The sequence below is a fragment of the Myotis lucifugus genome, unplaced genomic scaffold, assembly GCF_000147115.1.
Source record: "Myotis lucifugus unplaced genomic scaffold, Myoluc2.0 scaffold_99, whole genome shotgun sequence".
Classification (NCBI taxonomy): domain Eukaryota; kingdom Metazoa; phylum Chordata; class Mammalia; order Chiroptera; family Vespertilionidae; genus Myotis; species Myotis lucifugus.
This window is the reverse complement of record NW_005871147.1, coordinates 1,109,439-1,125,039: the sequence shown is the minus strand read 5'-3', so window position 1 is coordinate 1,125,039 and position 15,601 is coordinate 1,109,439. Positions and strand designations below refer to the sequence as shown.

Below are 15,601 nucleotides of genomic sequence, written 5' to 3'. Positions count from 1 at the left end.
AGGGAGCTCTGGAAGGGTCTGTGGTTTGAGGAGTGGTAATAGGAGGAGATCTGTTCTTTCCAAGGCTCACTGTCCACCTTATCCACCTCCAGCTGGCAAGGAAGGAGAGGGGCACCAGGAGCTCTGGGGACACTGGGGACTCCTCAGATATATGGTCCTTGCTGCTTAAAAAAATTGTGGTTAAATACACACAATATAAAATTTTCCATCTTAACCATTTTTAAGTGTACAATTCTGTGGTGGAGGTATATTCACACTGTTGTACAACCAACCTCCAGAACTTTTCATCTTGCAAATCTTAACCTTTATACTCCTTAAACAACAACTACCCCCTCCCCGCAAAGTCTCTGGCAACCACCATTCTACTTCCTGTCCCTATGAATTTGACTGCTCTAGATACCTCATCTAAATGGGATTTGTCTTTGTGTGACTGGCTTATTTCACTTCACTTAATGTCCTCAAGGTTCATCTATGTTTTAGCATATTCAGAATTTTCTTCTTTTTAAGGCTGAATAAGTATTTCATTGTATGTGTTACCACATTTCATTTATGGTCCTTGTTTCTTGATGTGGCCCTTTAGGTACAAAGCTTTGGGCCCTGCATGTTTTGCCATCTCCCTGACTCCCTGTTCAAACCCTGGGCTCCATACCCTGGGCTCCAGCTTAGGGCCCTGGAAAGGGTCGGGTCAGAGGGAGCACAGACCTCAGGCTGGGAGGGCAAGGGAGCATGGAGAGGCAAGCTGGAGGAGGTCATCAGGAGAATGTGAGTGCCAGCTGACCCTAGAGGTGGACCAGGGCATTGGAGGCTCCTCACCCACTCCCTTCTCCTTGGTGTGTACACTCTGCCCACTGTTCCAGTACTAGGAGCTGTTTCAAGGACACGGCCTTGAAAGTGCGATGTGCTGTTGAGACCATCTGGACTGTGTATGTGACTGAGCCCCAGTAAAGTCTCTAATAAACTTGGAAGATTCTGGTGCCGAGATCTACTTATCTTTCTGCTGCCCCAAACAAGCCTCATACCTAAGTTCCCGTTCTTATTAAACCTGCTACTTACCGATCTGGAGGGTCTGCCTCTTTCTCCTTGCCCTCCGTGTACAGAGTTCACTTTGCAAACCAACAGCATAATATTAATATTCAGAAAATACCAATTTCATAAAATATCTTCCCTAATTAGGATTTACAAAACCTCCCTAAGGCCTACTGGTCATTCTCAAACCTTCCTGTCAGTGTCTAAGGCCTTCCTTTATTTGACCCAGTCTCCTAGGAACAGCACTTGCAGCAGCCAGCTGACCTCTTTCCCCTCTGTTAGCTCCCTGCTCTGCCCCCTCTCCTCCTCTTCCTCCTCCTCCTCTTCCTCTTCTTCCTCCTCCTCCTCCACTTCTTCCTCCTCCCTTCTTGCTTGGTCCTTGTTATTCCTACCTCCTGATGTGCACTTCTCTTTCTGCCCGAAGTATGCCTCCTACCCTTTGGGATTTTCCCACTGCCAGAGGTCTCTGCTACTTAGCAATGGCCATAATTTAGTCTCCTTAATGCAATCACCAAGTTTGAACTGAAGATATCAGAGCTAGAGGAGAGCCTGGAGACTTCTAGTAAAGTGTAATCACCTGAGAGCGGAGCAGCATTTAGCATAGTGCCATCATGTGTTTGACCTCCTCTAGGTTAAAAGGCTTTTCAGGTAGAACGTGTGCTTGTGAAGATGGCTAATGATGCAATATCTGCCTCCTACCACTAGATGGCACACTTGCAGCAGCATGCTTTCAATAAGACGCCCAGGTGTGTGATTCCATGAGCTCCGTTTCTTCTTAGCAATGTAGTGTCACATGTTACAGTTTGGAAATTAATCTCATTGACAGAAAAGACAGAACTGAGGTCAAAATAGAGGTTGGGAGGTGCTGCTGATGTCACACTGCCAGCCCTTCCTGTTCTTGGTGCTATGAACAGCCTCTTTTTGTTCATTTTAACATGAAGCAAAAAATTCCACCTCGTTCAGACTTATGCCTTCTTGGCCTGCTCTCATGTGCCGCAACTTTTATTAGTAATTTGCTGTTGGCTACCCCTCCTTCCACCCGTGGTGGATAAGAACCCTGCAGAACTGTCTTTCCTCAGCTCCATCTTTCAGCCCCTTCCCCACCTGTTTCCTTTTTCAGTTGTTTCCAGTTCTGCTGTGAGTACCAGCCATTCCTCTGGTGATAGGACCAGAGATTCTTTACCAGGAAGACCCTTGTGGGGACATTCATGCTCTTTTTCCAAGGAGAGAATTTTCATATTGTTTTCAAAGGGGTCAGAGACTCAACAAAGGGTAAGAACCGCTGTTTCAGAGCCTTTGTGGGATCCTGTTTATCTTTCCCCTGAGTGATTTGACATTGCATCTGCTGTGGCCAGCCTTCCTTCCGGGCAGCCACGTGCTCTCAGATAGTTCGTCTCCTTCTCCCAGCACTCTCTTCATTTCCACCTCTCCCCCAGCCGTTCCTTGGGTCACACTTAGGTTTAGAGAGGAAGTTCCACCTTTTAGTACTGCTTTCGAGGCCTCACTTTTAGCTGAATGAGGATTCCTACCACGTTCCTCTGGATCTTGCTTCAGACTCTGTTGGATCTGCCCGGGCGCATTCCTCCTCCCTCCCCCCAGCTGGAGCCCGGGGCCCACTGGCTCAACCGCATCCCTGTGGTCACTTCTTCTCCTCTGTTCCTTTATCAGGTTCCAATGGCCTCCACTGGGCTTCCTCCCTCAGATATGTGGGCTCCTTGTGGATGTAAATCTTCTTGAAGGTCATGCCCACGGTCCTATCAGTTTAATTTTTCTTGTAACAGAGTCCAGTGTCAAATGGAGATGCTTCCCATCTCACAAACTTTTTTTTTTAATCTTTAAATTCTTTATTAGTTAAGGAATTAACAAATGTGTCCTCATTCCCCCCCATTAACCCCCCCCCCCATCTCACAAACTTTTGGTTATACCTAAGAGAGTGTGTGCACTTTCTAGAAAATCTTAGTCGTTTTGCATTTACATAAATTCTTATAGTGTTACTAGGGACAGACATTTCATTTTGTAACCAAGGGCCATGGTCAGTGTAGGAACAGAGAGTGGATGATGCCCTGGCCTCGGCTTTCTTTGTGGCGTGTGAACTTTGGTCTCGGCTCCTGAGGACTTGAAACAGCCCATCTCGCAGCGCTGGTCTCAGGGCTCCCTCAACTTCCATCTCCCGGGCTTCAAAGCAGAGTCCAAAGGAAGGTTGCCTTGGCCCTACCCTTGCTCCCATTCCATTTCCACCCACACTTCAGCTCTCAGCTCGCCTCTCTGTGCTCTGCATGTTAAGGAGAAGCCAGAGGTCAAAGATCAAGCATTCAAAATCTTGGTCACCAGTGAGAATGTGGAAAGAGCTCTTTTGAACAGCGGTTAGTTTCACAATCATTTACTTAATGCATTTTTTTTTTCTGGCACTGAGAGATTTGGGTTTGACTTAGAATTGAATCTTTGTGATATTTGGTCAGGGTCTAATTTCTTATAATGGCAGCTGGCATTTTGCCAGGCCTTTGGAGTTTATAAAATCAAACAGGACCTGGTCCTTGCCCTCAAGGAATATCAAGACTGATAGGTAAGCTAAGCCATGCACTGTGCACAAATACAAAAATATCGAGCAGAAGGCAAAGGCTCTCCGTTACTAACAAAGAAGTGGGGGAATTATAAAGGGAGAAGCAAGATTATTTCCAGTTGGGAGACCAGAGAAGGCTCTTTGGAGGAGGAGGAGCTGGCACTGAAACTGCAGAGGGTGATTTTGACACATAGAGGCAGTAGACAGCAGAGTTAAGAATGTCTTCTCAGGTCAGGATGGGTCTACACGAGCTGTGTGAACCTTCGGCAAGTTTCTCAACCTCACCAAACCTCACCTTCCTGATCTATAACATCCGGAAAATACTAGTCCCGACCCCATTGGGTTATTACAAATGAGTTAATACCTGTAAAGCACTTAAAACAGTGTCTGTAACATATTACTAAGGACTCAATACATATTAGCTCTGGCGGGGAGGAGGGTATTCGAGGCAGAGGAACAGCTCTAGCGGAAGAAGGAAAATGAAGCAACTGTTATTTTTTTGGGGAAACCCTCAAATAATAGAAACACCTGGGGGACAAATGGAGAGAGAAATAGCGCTCATCGTTGTTGACCTTACTGCCTTTATGCGTGCTTACCCTGTGCTAACGCTCTCCCATGTGCTTCCTGGGCATTGTCCCAGTGCTCTTCCCAGTGACTCCCCACTGGAGCAGGTGCAATTACCCTCATTCTACAAACTAGGAAACTTAGGCTGATAAAGGCTAACTAGCCCTCAGAGGGGCCCTCAGCGAGTGTGTTGGAAGCTTCAGGAATCAGACCCAAGTCCTCTGGCTGCCTAGGCCTGTGTTCTGAAGCCCCAGCTACAGAGCCCTTGCCTTGGCTGACCCCTCAGCCCCATGCTGTGCAGGTTGACACCTATCAAGTCGCTTTCTCATTCCAGGCTTCCGTTTCCTTTTGAAGTAAAGGAGTCAAGGATGCGCCGGAAGTCCCTTCCAGCTCTAAGGAGTCTGATTGCTTTTTCTTCCCTCTCCTCAAACCTTGTCTTTATCCGGCCGTCGTGTGTCCTCTGGCCTGGTCACAGGCATGCACAGAAAGCAGAGGGCAACGCGCTGTGGCTCCTTTGGTACAAACCTGCCAGGTTACAAAGAAAATCAAACCTGCCTGTAACCACATCGGAGCAGAAGTGCCAAGGTGATTTGGAGGAGAAGGAACCGGCGGTGGGATGTGAGTCAGACCCTTCCCAGGAGCAGGAGTTTAACAATCGACCGCAAAGGAAATGGAGGATTCTGCTCTGGGCTCCAGCTGGGAAGGTGGAATGAGGGCCCGCCTCCCTGGTGACCCATCTCTCTGGTTTCTTCTTCGTGGCATCTGGGGCAACTGGTTGAGATGCATCTCGTGGGTCATTTCGGGGAGAGATGGAGCAGGAAGAGTTTTTGAGGGTAGAGAGGGGAGGCAGTGAGTCACTTGCTTGATTTGATTTGCAGCTTAGGTGGACATGTTTCAACATTGCTTTTTTTCTGAGCATTTGGATTTGTTGGGTCTTGCTACATAATCACTGCCATCTTTTTTACTTTGTTTTCTAGCTTGATAAAAGACACAATTAAAAAAATTACCACAGATTAAAAGGGCTGGGATTATGTCATACCTATGTAGCTAATTTCATGTACTTTCAGCAATCCCATCATGTATATCTCCCAGCTTTTAACATGCTACAATTATTATTTTTTAATTTATTTCTTTTTGTTGTCGTTAATCCTCACCTGAGGATATTTTCCCATTGACTTTTAGAGAGAGTGGAAGGGAAAAGGAGAGACACACAGAGAGAAACATCAATGTGAGAGAGACACATTGATTGGTTGCCTTCTGCACATGCCCTGACCAGGACTAGGGATGGAGCCTGCAACTGAGATACGAGGTACGTGCCCTTGATCAGAATCAGTTATGTCCCCCTACCTCAAAGAGTATCCATGGTCACTTGCTACAGTGTCCCAAGTGCCCATTATGAGTCACCTATTAGGGGGTAGGCATTGAAGGCTCCTGGGTATGGAGAATGCCAGGGTTTGAAACTGAGGACTACAGTTTACAGTGACCTTGGGCAAGTGACTCTCCTCTGTGGACCTCAGAATCCTCATCTATAAAACAAGGATGAAAACAATACCTACTTTAAGGAAGTTGTGAAGATTTTACAAGGTAACGGGTATGAAACATTTAGCACAGTGCCCGGCACATAATAAGCCCTCATAAATGCTAGGTGCAAAGTTATCACCACTCTGCCAACTTAGATGAAATCTTACTCAGTAGATTGCCCAGTCAAATTAGGAAGCAGTAGGAAACACCTTCATTTTGTGACCTGGGCAAAGGAAAACTCTAGAAAAATAGGGCATTCACGAACTAGGATGACCCCAGTTTGAAGGTTTTACCACATACAAAATCCTCTATGTAGGGGATGGGTGTGAGGGTTCCTGGGGAAGAACCAAAGACAGGGTGGGTCAGGAAGGCAGATGAATGGCAGTTGTGAGTAACTACCCAGGTGTAGGCGCAGGTGCCTGAGGCCGAGGGAAGAGAATGGAGCAAGAGGGGTGGAGAGAAGACAGGGGGGAGGAGGGCCAGCAAGGTGGAGGTGCTCTCCTGCCAGGGTTCCCAGGCGGAGTGAAGGATGCGTGGGTCTCCCGCTCCTCCTCCCTCAGTCCTCACGGCCTCCAGGTCAGGGTCAAGGACTGCAGGTCTTCCTGGGTTGGAAACATCCAGAGCCATGGGGAAGTGAGGCATACGGCTGATCTGAGGCTCCGTTCACAGTCATCCCACTCTTTGTCATTCTTTCAGGGAAAAGCTGAATCCCAGGGGCCCTTTATTTGGCCCAGACCTTGGTCTAATGCCCAGGTTTTTCCGGCGTGGCTGTCATATCTCAGGAGTCAGCTGGGCTTGGCTGGTAACTTCTTGTCATAGTCAAGACAGGAAGTGGTCAAGACTTGAAAATAGAGCAGCCCTGTGGGTGAAAGGGTGGGAAAAGCTTTTCCTGAGAAAAGGGGCCCCAGGTGCCTTGTCCTTGGGTTCTGACGGGATCAGGGACCTGATGCTTTTAGGTCTTGGCAAGAAAAGGAGTCCATGAACTTGGGACAAGGTGAGACTTGTCCCAGCAGCACTAATTATGCCAAGGATCAGCATGGGTTGGTGCAGGATCTGACCCAGGGGCTGTCAGAGGGTGGTCGGTTTGCCTAGCCAGGACCCTGCCCATTGCCTGTAATATCTTTCTGCCCCAGTTTGACCAACATTGCCCAGGGGGCCTAGTGATAGGCAGCAGCAGTGAAGCAGTGGGAATTACGACTGGTAGGCAGAATTTGGGTATAAACTGAAATCCAGAATAGATGAGTTGATCCTAAAGGGGAGAAACAGCTCACATGTATTGAATACTCAGACCCTGTGCTAAATGACTTACATTCACTTTTTCCATCCAATCCCCATTTTAGAGATGGGGAAAACAAAACTTAGTGCAGTTAAGTAACTTGCCCAGGATCATGGAACTAGCAAGTGGTGGAGGTAGGATTCAAACCCTGGCCACCTAACTATTGTGCAGACAACCCTTACGTTCCTCAGTCTCTTAAGAAGGAGAGTAAAGAGGGCCTGAGCCCGGCTGCAAGTTTGGATCCACGGGAGCAGAGCCTCAGGAAGGGTCCCCGGGGATTTAGAAACAACAGGAATTCAGGGGCAGAAGCCAAGCAGCAGCTCTGGTATCAGAATGAGGCATCTTCCTGGCTTGGGGTTTGGGTGGGGAAAGGGTCTGGTTTGGTCTGACAGGGGTGAGAGCAGTCACGTGATATCCTCTGTGGGCACGGGGCATATCAGGCTTGGCCCTGTATGCTGAGCTGGGATGGAAGACCCGCGGGCCCTCACATTTTCTTCTCAGCGGAGGAAGGTCCGGCTCACGTGAGGATGCATCCAAGAAGGAACTGGGCCGAACCGGTTTGGCTCAGTGGATAGAGCGTCGGCCTGCGGACTGAAGGGTCCCAGGTTCGATTCCGGTCAAGGGCATGTACCTTGGTTGCGGGCACATCCCCAGTAGGGGGCGTGCAGGAGGCAGCTGATCGATCTCTCTCATCGATGTTTCTAACTCTCTATCCCTCTCTCTTCTTCTCTGTAAAAAATCAATAAAATATATATTAAAAAAAGAAGGAACTGGATTGCCTCAGGCCCATTGGGGCTCTGGTTCTTGGAGGGCAGAGTCTGGCTTTCTTCACAATTGCACGCTCACTATGCTGAGAAGCACCCGGCAAACAGGAGGTGCCCACTATGTGCTTGTGAATGAATGTTAAATGCCAAGGCTGAGCTCATCCTGCCACCACTGCCTTGATAAAAATCTAGGAGTAGTTGCTAAGATAGCTCCCCAAAGCCCAGCAACTCCAAGTTATGACACTTTTAGTCAGTGTGGACTCTGAAAAGCCCATTTGCTTTCAAGCCAAAGAAACAGCTGGGTCATCCTCTCTCCATGGACAGAAGAGCTTTTGCCAAATGTGTAGGAGGAGAAGATCCTGGGCCAATACGCTGCTCTATACTTAGTTTCCTTAACTAGTGGAACGGATTTGCACTGACAGGGCTACAATCTCTCCATAAATAATAACAAAAATAATATATCCCTCTGTGCTTTTCAGATTCCAAAGACCTTTCATATTCACGGTCTCACAGAACCTCATAACCAAGTGTGTTAGGAAGGTATAGAGTGGGGTCTCGGATGGGGAGAAGGGCAGGGAACAGATAATTATTTTTAACAGATAAGGAAAAGGTATATAGAGAGGATTTGGAGACTTTTCCAAGACCATCTAACTAGTAAGAGGTGGGCAAGGACCTGAATCCAGAGGCCTTCTGACCCTTAGTACAAAGGGGAATGAAGCATGACCTTGAAGGCAAGAGGTCCAAGAAATGCCCACAAACCTGGTTCCTCCAACTTACAGTGATGACAACGAGGAACTGAGTAGGAGTGGCTTCCCCAAGGAGACGGACTGTTAATGAGAGTACAGGGAAGGGTTCCTATTTTGGTGTCAGTCTGGCCAAGATTGGACAAGGAGCCAGATAATGTGACCTTTCCCCCTTAAATAGATCTTGGGAAATATTTTATTTTTTTTTACCTGTGATGCATTGGATACTCCTCCATGGTCCTATTACCTGGGGAGTTTGGCACTTGGGCAAATAACAGAATGGACACTCAGGTCCCCCAACATTTTTGCTTGATTAACATTTTATTAAAATTAACTATCAAAGGCTGCTAAGAAGGTCAAAAATAGGAAATGATTCTATTATTTACTGAGGGCCTATCTAATAATAGACAAACATGGTAATTGACCATACCTTCGCTACACCTCCCATTGGCTAATCAGCAAGATATGCAAATTAACCACCAACAAAGATGGTGGTTAATTTGCATGTGTAGGCGCGCGAAGCGGCGGAGCGAAGACTGAAGGCGGCTTCATCCGGAGCAGCGAAGGCTTGAAGGCAGCTCCGGCCCGAGCTAAGGCCTGAGTCCCGGGTGCCGGAGGATAACCGGTGCCGGCAGCCAGGGGAAGGGAAGGCCTATTGCACGAATCTTTTTGTGCAACAGGCCTCTAGTAGAGATAATAAACTGTAGTCCATGCACTCAGGGATCTCACTGTCCAGTAATGGTGGAGGAGGTGAAGATAAATAAAGTAATCACAGAGCTTCTGCTTCTGACTATGACAAAGTGACTGGTATGGAACTTGCTCTCCCATAGTTAACAATAGTGAACTTAGACAAAATATTTGAGGAACTGCTTTTGACCAGAACTTAGGCAAAGCAGACGCATAATCCTTGAGGGGAGGGAAACATATGAGGTGAGCCCTACACCTGCCCAGCTTTCTGTCAGGGTGACTTTCTGGAATACAGGGAGAAAAGGTGGAGCCTAAGAAGTGCATGATGGCCCGGTTGGTGTGGCTCAACAATTGAGTGTCACCCTATGAACCAGGATGTCACAGTTTGATTTCTGGTCAAAGCACATGCCTGGGTTGTGGGCTCCATCCCCAGTGTGGGGCGTGCAGGAGGCAGGAGATCGATGATTCTCTCACAGCATTGATGTTTCTATCTCTCTCTCCCTCTCCCTTCCTCTCTGAAATCAATAAAAATATTTGTTTAAAAAAGAAGTGCATGATGGTCTCACTGAGCTGAAGGCCATAGATTAGAGTTCAGAGCTACTGAGGAAGCTGTGATTGGGGGGGAAAGCCCTCAGAGAGGAAGGGGTTGAACAGAGAGGTGCCCCCAGAAGCCCATATGGATGTCCCCTATGGTTTTTAGATGAGGATGGGCTGCAGAGGTGCATGGTGAGACTCAGTAAGACTTAGCAGAGAGCTGCTGAGAGCTGGCGGGGAGCTAGACTGGAACACTGGAGGTTGCACACGGCTTACAGATATTGGCGTTTCGGCCCAGTCAGAGTGAAGAGATCTCACTGACCAACTCAGGGTACTTAAATGATACAGAAAGCTCACATTTTAGGACTAAGGACCATGTTCTACAATAAAAAATGACACCCTAAGACTGTGGATAAAATAGAAAAAGAGCAGTCCTGAAAAGAGTAAAACCAAGACTGACCAGACCAGAACTCAAATACTCTTCAAGGGAAGACAACATACATTCTAAAATGAATAATCTACAGTGTTTAGTATACAATCTAATATCACCTACACATGTGAAGAAGCAGGAAGTAGGGGCTCATAATTTAAAAAGAGAGAAACAGACTCTGAGATGAGTCAGAGTGAGCAGACTGGAATTTTATAATAGCTGCTGTGAACATGTTTAAAGACTTGAAGGAAAATGTAAACATGGTGATTGAAGATAGGAGGAATCTCAGCAGAGAAACGGGAACTATGAAAAAGAATGAAGGGAAATTCTAGAATTTAAAAGCACAATGTCCAAAATATTCCCCAGATAGACTTAACAGCACCTTAGAGACTGCAAAAGAAAGGATTGGGAAATAGAGAGAGAGATTAATGGACTACTTAATATGCAAAACCAAGAAATGATTTTTTAAAAAAATAACTAAGCCTCAGTGGCCTGTGTGATAATATATAAACATTTATATAATTATAAACTTAGATATTTAGGTGATATCTAAAAATACTTATAGTTTCAGAGGGTAAGGAGAAAGCTAATGGGAAGAAAAAATATTTGAAGAAATAATGGCTAAAAAGTTCCTATATTTGGCCCTGGTTGGTGTGCCAAATGGTTAGAGCATTGGCCCTTGCACTGGAGGGTCACTGGTTTGATTCCTGGTCAAGGGCATGTACCAGGGGTGCAGATTCGATCCCCCAACCCTAGTGAGGGTGCATGAGGCTCCTCACTCCACCTACCCCCTCCCTTCTACTCTCTCTAAAAATCAATGGAAGAAAATATCCCCGGGTGAAGATTACCAAAAAAAGTTCCTATATTTGGTGAAAAATAAACTACTTATATATCCAAGAGTCTCATCAACTCCACACAGGATAAATACAAAGAAAACAGTACCTATTCACCTTACAAGTCAAGCTGCTGAGAAACCAAAGATAAAGAGAAAACTTAAAAGCAGAGACAAACCTGGGACAACTTGAGTAACCAAATAAATAATGATAGTAAAGGATTATAACTCAGAGAATGAAGTAAATATCCATGTATTTACACTGATAAAAATAAATAGCTGAATTTTAAAATGAGAGAGAAGGGGCAGCTCTTCCTTATTTTGGAATGCCAATTAATAGCTGTAGAAGGAAAAGGGGAAACAGAAAATCACTATTAATCAAACACCACAGTAATTGATTTCAGTCAAGAACCATTGATGGGTGCTAAAATTAGTGGGTGAAAGTATGAAGAGAAATGAGATATTTGCATAGAATTGAAGGATCTTGGGGATATCATGCTAAGCAAAATAAGTCAGACGGGAAGAGTTAAGAACCATATTATTTCACTCATATGTGGCTTATAAAATGGAAAGCAACCAATGAACAAACAAGAAAAACAAACAAAAATTCATAGACACAGACAACAGTATGGTGGTTACCAGAGGGAAGGGAGTGAGGGTAGAAAAGGGTAAAAGAGGTCAAATATATGGTGATGGAAAAGGATTTGACTTTGGGTGGTGGGCACATATGCAATATACAGATGATATATCATAGAATTGTGCACCCTAATAAATGTAATTTTAAAAGTAATTGTCATTCTAATTAATTTTAAAAATGAGGATGAAACAAAGAAAGTTGAATAGTGGATCTTCATTACAAAATTTTCTAATGTGACTTCTTCAGATTGAAGGGAAATAATAGATGGAAACCCAGAACTAGAGGATGAAGTGCAGAGCACAAAAATGATAAATATATGGGTAAATTTAAAGGTTATTTTTTGTCTCCTTATTTAATTTATGTAAGAGGCAACTCTTTAAAGCAAAAATAATATCTTGTGAGTTACTATGTATTTAGAAGTAAGATATATGACATTAATAGTACAGAGGATAGGGTTTTGTCAACAGGATTATACTGTTACTAGAAGCCCTGTGCGAGAAATTGTACGGCTCTGCCCACCCGTGTGCTCCTCGCCAAGCTCACAGCCCCTCCCACCCGCCCGCCTCCCCGCGCGCCTGTTGGCCGCCAGCCTTACTGCCATCAGAGCCTGTGGGTTGCCCAGGAGGGCCCAAGAGGTGCTCCATGCACCTCCTGGTGACCGGTTGTTTGGTCGTTTCAGCGTTACGGCCACTGGCTTTTTATAATGTAGATAAGGTTCTTACATTTTACATGAGATGGTGTAAAACTAATTCTAGGTAGACTATGTATGTTAAGTTCATGGTGCATATTGTAATCCCTAGACACACACACATACACCACAGAGCAGAGGTATAGCTAAAAAGCCAGTAAAAGCATAAAAAGAGAGAATTATCCCAGAAGAAGACAGAAAAGGAGTAACAGTGAAACCAAAAAGATGGAACAAATAATGGATGGTAGATGTAAATGCAGCCATCAATTATGATACTAAATGCATATGCATATGGATATGGACTAGCCCCTTTCTTTCCCTGGGCTGGGAATTGGGCAGGGACTCACCTGCATGGTCCCTGAGATTGAGAACAGAGCTGCAAACTTGCTAGAGCCTTGGCCAGGGCTTAGACTAGGCTGGGGGCTGGGGTAGCATGTTTGCTGGACCAGTGCCCACCCAAGTGGTTGGTGCCAGCAGAGCTAGGTGGAGGAGACACCTAGGTGCCTGGTAGACTGAAAAGAAAAAAATTTTTTATGTGTAATAAGCAAATAAGTAAATACCTAGGCAGAGATGTAATCAGGTCGTGTGACTTGGATTTTGCTCCAGGGGCTATGACAATGCTGTTGAAATGGCTTCTGGCTGATGGTCTCTTCCAGCGAGGGGAGGTATATGGAGCCGGAGCCTCAAAGCCCAGGTTAGGAAGCCCAGGTGTGCTTTGTTGGCTGGCTCCTCCCCTGTCCCCTTGCAAATTGCTAGTGACACTACTGTTGATGTGTGTCACCACTATGTGTATCCTAATGTTTGGGAGGTCTGAGGAGGTTGTGTCCACCTCTACAGAGTGTGGGGCTGGAGGAGGGGCGGATAGCAGATGGGATCACATGAAAGAGAAGACATGTGAGAGATTTTGAAAGATAAGTGGAATTTTCCAGGTGGCAAAAAGGAAGTTAGATTAGTCAGATAGAAAGGCAGGGAATGTTTGAATATATTTAGGAAAGGTATCTTCTTGGGCTAGGGTGGGCAATGAGGCAGAAAATTGAGTCAGGGCCAGTTTTTTAAAAAATAATTCTTTATTGTTGGAAGTATTACATATGTCCCTTTTTTGCTGCATTGACTCCCTCCAGCCCACTTCCCCCTCCTCCCCGAGGCCTTGCAGGGCCAGTTAAAAAAAAAAAAAAAAAAAATATATATATATATATATATATATATATATATATATATATTTCAGAGAGAAAGTGAGAGGGAGAGAGAGATAGAAACATCAATGATGAGATGGAATCATTGACTGGCTGCCTCCTGCACATCCCATCTGACCGGGAATGGAGCCGTGACCTCCTGGTTCATAGGTCAAAGTTCAACCACTGAGCAAGCAACGCCAGCTGGGCGGGTCAGGGCCAGTTTTCAGGCATCTTGTGTCTCAGGAGAGGGAGTAGGGAAGCCCTCGGGCAGCCTGAAGGCCCTCAGGGGAGCCCAGGAGCTGGAGAGATTTCCAGGTCCTCTCTGAGGTCTTAAGCTTTGTTCAGGGCTCCCCATTCCACAGCCTGCACCAGCCCCAGCCACTCCTTGGTGGCCTCCTGCTTCAAGGTGCTATTAGCATTTTACTCTTTGATCTTCCTGAGGTTTCTAGTCCAGGGAAGACCCAGAGATCAAAAGGAAAGACTTGAGGGGGAGGCCTTTGAGGCAAATACGATAAAGCTCCAAAGCCTGTGAGTTTGTTTGGAGAGAGTGCACAGTAGTCCCTCTTTATCCACGGTTTAGCTTCTCGTAGTTTCAGTTACCCGCCATCAAGTGTATAGTCTGATATTAACATTAAATGGCAAATTCACAAAATAATGAATTTGTAAGTTTTAAATTGGGCTCGGTTTTGTGTAGACCCCCACCCCGCTGTCCTGCCAGGAATGTTAGCCATCCCTTTGTCCAGGGTGTATGGTGCTATCCCCCCACTCTTGGTTATCAGATAGATGGTGACAGTATCACAGTGCTTATGTTCAAGTAACTCTTATTTTACTTCATAATAGTGCCAACGTGCAAGAGTGGTGATGCTGGCAATTTGGATGTGTCAAAGAGAAGCCATAAACCCTTCCTTTAATTGAAAAGGTGGATGTACCAGTATATATAGGAAAAAATTTGGTACTATCTGTAGTTATAGGCATCCACTTGGGGTCGTGGAACGTACATCTGGTACGTGTGCATGAGTGTGTGGAACTACTGGACTGTGCCCTGAAATGTTTATCAGATACCTCTATGTGTGAGCAAGTCTCTGTAGATACTTTATGGACATCATTGCTTATACAAGCTTGAGATATGGTTTTGTCCTCAGGAGACTTATAGTCTATCTGAAAGCCAAACCAACGCAAGAAAAATAAAAGTGAATAATAAAGGTCTATACCAGTGCCTGACAGAGTAGGCAGTCAACAGATATTTGCCAACTAAATGAATGAAAGTGTGAATGAGCCCTAACTGGTTTGGCTCAGTGGATAGAGCGTCAGCCTGCGGACTGAAGGGTCCCAGGTTCGATTCCGGTCAAGGGCATGTACCTTGGTTGCGGTCACATCCCCAGTAGTGGGTGCGCAGGAGGCAGGTGGTTGATGTTTCTCATCAATGTTTCTAACTCTCTATCCCTCTCCCTTCCTCTCTGTAAAAATCAATAACATGTATTTAAAAAAGAAAGAAAGAAAGTGTGAATGAATGACTCAAGGTACAGAGGGAGAGTGCAATGCAGGTGAAAGAGAACGACTTGTGGGTTGTCTGAGGAGGTGGGACTAGGTCCGGAGAGGGGCCACATGCTCCTGGCTTTCCTGAGCCTACAAGGGCGCGAGTGTGGGCGCTGGGACCAGGATGTCCGCAGAGGACGTGCCGTGCCCAGGGTCCCGACCGCGCTCGCCGGCGGATCCAGGTGCCGCGAGAGAGGGCGCGGTTTTCCGCCGCCCCCTCTCGGGCTCGGAGACCAGAAAAGGGCCCTCGGGGAGGAAGCGCAAGTCCGCGGCCCGCCCCGTGGCGTCCCACCCACGGCGTCCCCTCCCCTCCAGCTGCGGGAAAAGCGGCCGCGGGCTCTGCTGCTCGCTGTGGGGCGGGCGGGCGCAGCCGAGGCGGAGCGTGGCGGCGGGCGGACGAGATGCGAGCGCAGCCGCTCTGGGCCGCGGCGCTGGTGCTGGGGGCGCTGGCGGGCGTCGGCGTCGGAGGTGAGTGAGGCTCGCGGTGGCGGGAACGCGGCTCCCAGGTGATCCGCACCGGGCATCCCGCCGCAGCCAAGTTTGCAGAGTTGGAGCGGGGAAAGCCGGCCGGCGGGTCCTGCGCGGCTGCTCACAGAGCGAGCGGGGCCGGGCTGGGACCGTCGGAGCC

At 46.8% G+C, this 15,601-nt stretch overlaps 1 protein-coding gene across 1 annotated transcript in view; it reads left to right on the top strand.

The window, feature by feature from the left end:
• The first annotated feature begins 15,241 nt into the window (after window positions 1-15,241).
• Window positions 15,242-15,601, top strand: part of ITGB3 (integrin subunit beta 3) — a 51,998-nt gene continuing 51,638 nt past the window's right edge. Inside the window, exon 1 of the mRNA XM_006092181.3 lies at window positions 15,242-15,441. Coding sequence (XP_006092243.1) covers window positions 15,375-15,441 — 67 coding nt within the window. The 5' untranslated portion in view covers window positions 15,242-15,374. The remainder of the gene's footprint in view (window positions 15,442-15,601) is intronic.